Genomic DNA, 6151 nt, shown 5'->3' on the forward strand with positions numbered 1-6151 from the left:
CTTTCTCTGTGATAACTCCAGCTGTGTCAAGTTGACACACAAAACCAGCCAGTACAAAGTGTTTATGCATGCTTAATACATACACATATACCTATACACTTATGTATGGCAATACCTATAGACAGAAATAGACATATAGACACTTGGTGGATGGGGCAGAGCCCCAGATGCCGCACTTTATATATTTCTTCTCTCTGGCAATTTATAACGTCTTAGAGAAAAGTTCATTATAAAAAGTTCCTCCTAGATAAACTGTCACACAAGAGGGGGAGTTACAGAGCTGTCTATCGTAAGTTCAAAGCAGAGCTTCATTCCATGAGCTCATTGTAAGTTCAAAGCAACAGCTGCACCTGGCCTTGCTTTGTCATAGTGCACACCTGTGGCTTCCTCCTTGGCCCTAACATGGAAAGAATGTTTTTCTTTGACCCAAGTTTGTCCCAAGCCTATTTCTCTTCTTAGTGCAGTGTCTGAAAGCTCATCGTATCCCTACTTATGTAGCCTTTACTTACTATTGCACGAGGAGGGGCGCATTCTGTTCTTCATTCTTTATTGCATCTTTTCTGTCAAAACAACAAAACCATCCCCTCAAGCTCCTAAAATTATTTGAATCAAGTTAGGAATTCAGTGAACTCATTAACTCATCCAAACAGCTTTAATTCATGAAAGTTCATCTTCATGTTGATCTGCAGGACATTTGCCCAAGAGTGGGCTGATGCCCAGGAGTCAGTAGGCTGTGTGACAGAGGCAGGAAAGGCACAGCAGAAGTGAGAGGCAACCCTGGGATGAAGTCTCTGGGTCTGTGCTGCTCCAGAGGGCACCAGTCACAGCCATGCACAGTGGGCCATCTCCAGGAAACTCACTTGCTTGCCATAGCATTTTCCTAGATGGCTTCTGTCACTGAGACACATCTTTATCTTGCCTCCCCCACTTTTTTTTTTTTTTTTGCGGCAGTATCACTGGCTGCCCTCACTGCCCAGTAAGACACTATGTAGACCAGGTTGGCCTTGAACTCCTAGAGATCTGCCTGCTTCTGCTTTCCATGTACTGAGATTAAAGGTGTACAGTGCTATTATTTTAATCAATTATTGTGGCACACACACATACGTAAGGAACACAGTGGGCGTTTGTGAGTGTGGCACGTGCTGGCCATGGTGTACACGTGGTCAGAGGACAATGTTTGGAGGTCGGTTCTCTCCTTCCAGCATGGGATCTAGAGATTAAACTGAGGTCACCAGGCTGGTATGGTAATCACTTTTTTTTTTTTTAAACCTGAGCCATCTGGTAGTCCTTGTTTTTATATATTTTGATCCTTATTATTTGCCATGTTCTTCCTGGCTGCATTTGTATAATAGACTTTGTATTAAAAAGCAAGACCTTTGATAGCATGATCTAGAGTTGTAAATGGCTTTCTGTGGGCAGTGTAAGTGTGGATGACATTGTGGCTTTTTTTTCCCCATAGGTATATAAACTATTTATTAACAGCAAAGGCCCAGAGACTCATTTCTTCTTGGATACACCCACAGTACGGCCCCTGCGGCCAGTGGTCTTGGTGTGCTGACCGCAGACATGAAGGCCCCAAAAGTGGCGCAGCCCTCTATGGGCTTGACTTTTCTTCAGCCACTCCAGGTCCTCACTCAGCTTGTTGTCTAGACCATTGGCCAGAACCTGGCTATATTTCCCATCCTTCCCATCCTTCTGTCTGTTCAGGAACCAGTCTGGAATCTTGTACTGTCTCGGGTTCTGCATGATGGTGAGCACTCGCTTCACCTCATCCTCCGTGAGCACTGCTCACCCCGTCCACCTCATCCACCTCAACCTCAGCCCACAGCTTGTTTTCTATAACTCCGCATCATGTGTTCTCACTGGACCATTCCACTGGTACTACACACATCAGGCAGAGCGAAACGCTTGCCCGGTCCTTAGGCATATTGCGTAGAGAGATAACCGTACCAGACCTTTAGGAATTCCTGCTTTCACCTCATTTTCTTGCTGCTTTGCCTGCCAGTTAAGAGTATGATCATGGCCGGGAGAGGTGGTCTGTGCCTTTAATCTCAGCATTTGGAACGTCCCAGCATTTGACAGGCAGATCTTGGAATTTGAGGCCAGCCTGGTCTACAGAGTAAGTTCCAGGACAGCCAGGGCTATACAGAAAATCCATGTCTCAAAATAAAAATTCTTTTTTTCGTTTCTATTTATTTTTACCTTAAAAGTACCATTTTCTTTGCAGGAGGGAGGTTCTCGTGTAGCCCAGATTGGCTTAAAACTCCTGTGGAGCAAAGGTGACCTTGTACTTGAATTTTTGAAAGTTTGGGGGCAGGACAGAAAGACAGGAAGGGCTGAGTGTGGTGGTGCACACCAGTAGTCCCAGCACTCAGGAGGCAGAAGCAGGCAGAGTTTGAGATCAACCTGGTTTACAGAGCAAGTTCCAGGACCGCCAGGGCTACACAGAGGAAACTCTGTCCCAAAATACTACCTCACTCCCCACAAAAAAAGAAGGACAGAAGAATTAAGGAGACAGGAGAAAGAGCCCATAACTCCCCTGGAGCTGGGTTAAATCTTTCACTGTCAGGAATTTTGACAAGGTGACCAAATACGGAGAGAACTTTTCTGAGAAGCATGGCAAACGAAAGTGCTGTAGGCCAATGAGTCACGCCCTAAGCCAAAACTAGAGTGACCTTTGAGTGTAACCTTGCCAGCATGTCCTTCTTGTGTAAGTCAATTCTAAACCATGCTTATAGTCAAAAACACTTGTTGGGCCGGTGAAATGCATAAGTGGATAATGTAATGCCCAGACCATGGGGTCCCCACAGACCAGCAAGGACCACCAGGAGGATGCAAAACTTGTATGCAAAAGCAAAGAGTCGGGCTCTCCACCCTTTCCAGCACAGTGAATGGTGTGGAAGATGCTGAGCTGGGGCAGCCTTGCCTGTATACAGTTTAAGCAGGGCGAGGGGCTTTCCAACTTGGCAGTTACATGCCATGACTGGGTGACATTTCCGAAAGCATAGCTTGCACAAAAATTTTAGCTAGCATCATAAACTTTGCTATGGTATTCGTAGTTAACGAGTCATTTGCCTGGGAAGTGACACTGAGTATTTCTTTTTACCCAGGGTAGAGTGGCTGTTGTTTGGGGGGTGTCTTGGTTCCTGGAACAAGCTATGGTTTTTCCGTGTAATAAGTAAGTTCAAACTAAGGACAAGCTGGACATAAGATGGAGTCTGAACACAAAATAGAATTAGCTAGACTGGGTCCTTCAGATAAAAGCGCTAGCCATGCAAGCCTGGTGACCTGAGTTCAATTCCTGGAACCCATGTGAGGGTGGGAGAGAATGCAATCTAGAGGTGTTCAGTCACCTCCACACATCTGACATGGCAGTTGTGTCCACACACACGTTGTCATCGTTGTCGCCGTTGCAATCTGACATGGCAGTTGTGTCCACACACACGTTGTCATCGTTGGAGTTGATTGGCTCCTTTCTCCATGTGGGTTCTGGAATCTAATTCAGATCACCAAGCTTTGTGGCAAATTTCTTTTCTTTTGTTTGGTTTTTCGAGACAGGCTTTCACTGTGTAGCCCTGGCTATCCTGGAATTCACTCTGTAGACCAGGCTGGCCTCAGATTCACAGAGCTCCACCTGCCTCTGCCTTCCAAGGACTGGGATTAAAGACGTGGGCCACCATGCCTGACTGTGGAACATGTTTTACGTACAGCGCCATCTCACTGTCTTTAAAGGTCTCACTGTTTAGCTCAGACCTGGCCTTGAACTTTTGATCCTTTTGCTTCTGTCTTTGGACTTCGAGGATTACAGCTTTCCTCGGTTTCTCTTTGTAAGGTGGAGGCTTTGTGATGGTGAATAGCTGTTTCATGTTTTGCCATCTGGATTCATCCATAACTCTGATGGGGCAGGGCTTTGTAACTAATACCTGCAAGTGTTCAACAGTGATTCGTGGTTTGTTAAATGACTTACTGTAGGAATAATAGTGAAATGTAAGTGTGTAGGTGTGCGTGTGTGTGTATGCATGCGTGTGCACACACATGCATGAGTATTCAAGTGTGTGTGCAACCACACTGGGCACAATGTGGGAATTTTTCCTCCAGTTTACTGCGCAGTGAATGCAGTGACACTTCTTAACTCTCAGAGTATAAAATGTCTGATGCCCCGAATAAAGTTGGCTGTGGTGCAAGACCAAGCATCCAAATATATGAGCCTAAGGGGGGGGGGGTTGTTCTTATTCAAACCACCTCAGAGCCATAGTTAAAAAGTTGGAGGAAATATTAAAAAGCAGGAGACCACAAATGGCATAGATCTTTTTATATTTCTGTACAAACTGAAACTAGATGAGTTGTTGTGTGGTGTTTGGAGGAAGAGATAGGGAATTCGTGAAGGGACAGCTGGTGATTACAGAGTTTTGTTCTGAGTGGTGACAATTCTAAAATGGTGGCAATGGCTACACGTGTAAGTGAACTAACTGTACACACTAAGGGAGCCACCGCGAGTCATGCGTTACAGCCAAAGAACTGTAACCCAAGTTCTTAGTGTAGTACGACTTCTGTCCACCTACAGACATTATATATGTGCCTCCTACAGCTTTTAGTAGGAATTCATTGGCCTCAGAATCTTACCTCCTTATGCTTCCGAGTTTCCTAGGGGAAACTAAGAAATTATTGACCAGATACTTCCTTTTGTTGCAGTTCTGAAAAACCAAAACAGGCCAAGCAATCACAAAGCATGATCTTTGTTTGAATTAGGCAGTACAAACTGACTGGTCAGGGATGACAGCACAGGCGCTGCAGCTGTGTCTTTGAACGTTCATCTTCGGAAGTATTTAAACAGATGACAAACTTTATTGTACTCAGACTGTGAGTGATCGATCGGGGCCACAGAACAGATCTGGGAGCTGAACTCAGACCCTGAAGGGGAGTTGCACAGCATTTTTAAAGGAAGAAACCCTAAAGTTCTGCGGGGGTGGGGTGAGCAGTAGTGTTGTCCAATCATATTTTGACACAGGAATTGAGCAAGGGAGTAAGCGTTGGTGACTGAGCCTCATCCAGGCCACCAGGTTTCAGCATCCTTAACTCACGGCCTTGGCACTCAGGCCCCCCCCCCCTGGGCTTCTGGTCCAGAACCCAGAATGATTAAGGAACAAAGGAGTAGGTGAGCTACAAAGCTGCATGTAGTTACTAAGTCATGACTTGCAATACATTTACAACTGTGTGCCTTAGTCTAGATGACTGGCAACTTCCCTCTTTATGTTCTTTATTGGTTAACAGACAAACACGAATCACCTAAGGCAAGATAGGAGTTGTTTCCACCGCCTGGGAACATGACCTCAGTTTTGACCCTGCTTGCAGGATGCAGGTCGTTCCTGAGATAGCTGGACTCAGGTCACTCTCTCCTAACACTTCCAGAGCTGGGATAGAGCAAGTGCCTAATCAGGGCAAGGCCCTGGGTTCTGTGCCTTTCACTGCAAAACCAAACCAAACCAAAACCAATGGAGGACACAGGATGAAAGAATAATACACAGCCTTGTCAGTGGAACGGGAGTTACTGTGTGCTGTTTGATCCTCCTCCGGGACAAAAACACGCAGCGCGACGACGCTCTTCCATATTCGAGGTCACTTTTAAATGTCTGTGTTTATAAACAGTGGAGGTCCAGAAGAGACCAGGGAATTATCGGGCATCTGAGGACATCAGGTTCTGTTATTCAGGTGTAGCCTTAGCTTACCTGAATATTGGGCTGGAGTGTCTGCTATCCGTGTGAGAGTAGAGGCTGGAACTCTGTGGACACTGTCCCCAGTGCATAAGGATTCTCTGTGTGCTGGGGGTTGGGTGGTCAGGTTCTGATTGAGGAAACCATGGCTCCTGAGCCAACTGCAATGCGACAGGACCTTTGCACCTGAGCTGGGCATTCTGCGGTGGGAGGGGCCATGCCAGCTGCCCAATCCGTGTCTCTCAAGACAGGTGAGTGACACGCCGGGCATGCGTGTGTGAGGCACGTGATTGTGAGCACTGTGTGTTCTCCCTGTCCTCCTGGATCTGTGCCACATCCCTCGTCCTGCACAGATCAGCCCGGCATCCTGTGGACTTCCAGACACCTGATAAGCCAGAAATGGTGAGCTGGAAACGGAGGCACCAACAGGTCTGGGCAGG

General features: G+C 46.5%; 1 protein-coding gene across 1 annotated transcript; it reads right to left on the bottom strand.

The window, feature by feature from the left end:
- Nucleotides 1-1454: 1454 nt before the first annotated feature.
- LOC110302030 (40S ribosomal protein S18-like) lies at nt 1455-1776 on the bottom strand. Its single transcript, XM_021172786.1, has one exon. It carries the CDS (start codon nt 1744-1746, stop codon nt 1498-1500), a length of 249 nt encoding a protein of 82 aa, XP_021028445.1. The 5' UTR covers nt 1747-1776; the 3' UTR covers nt 1455-1497.
- Nucleotides 1777-6151: the final 4375 nt, after the last annotated feature.

This window comes from Mus caroli, chromosome 9, assembly GCF_900094665.2.
Source record: "Mus caroli chromosome 9, CAROLI_EIJ_v1.1, whole genome shotgun sequence".
In the NCBI taxonomy this organism is placed as follows: Eukaryota; Metazoa; Chordata; class Mammalia; order Rodentia; family Muridae; genus Mus; species Mus caroli.

What these genes read in the sequence shown, in the direction of transcription:
- LOC110302030 (XM_021172786.1), bottom strand. Translation starts at nt 1,746, where the DNA reads ATGCAGAACCCGAGACAGTACAAGATTCCAGACTGGTTCCTGAACAGA.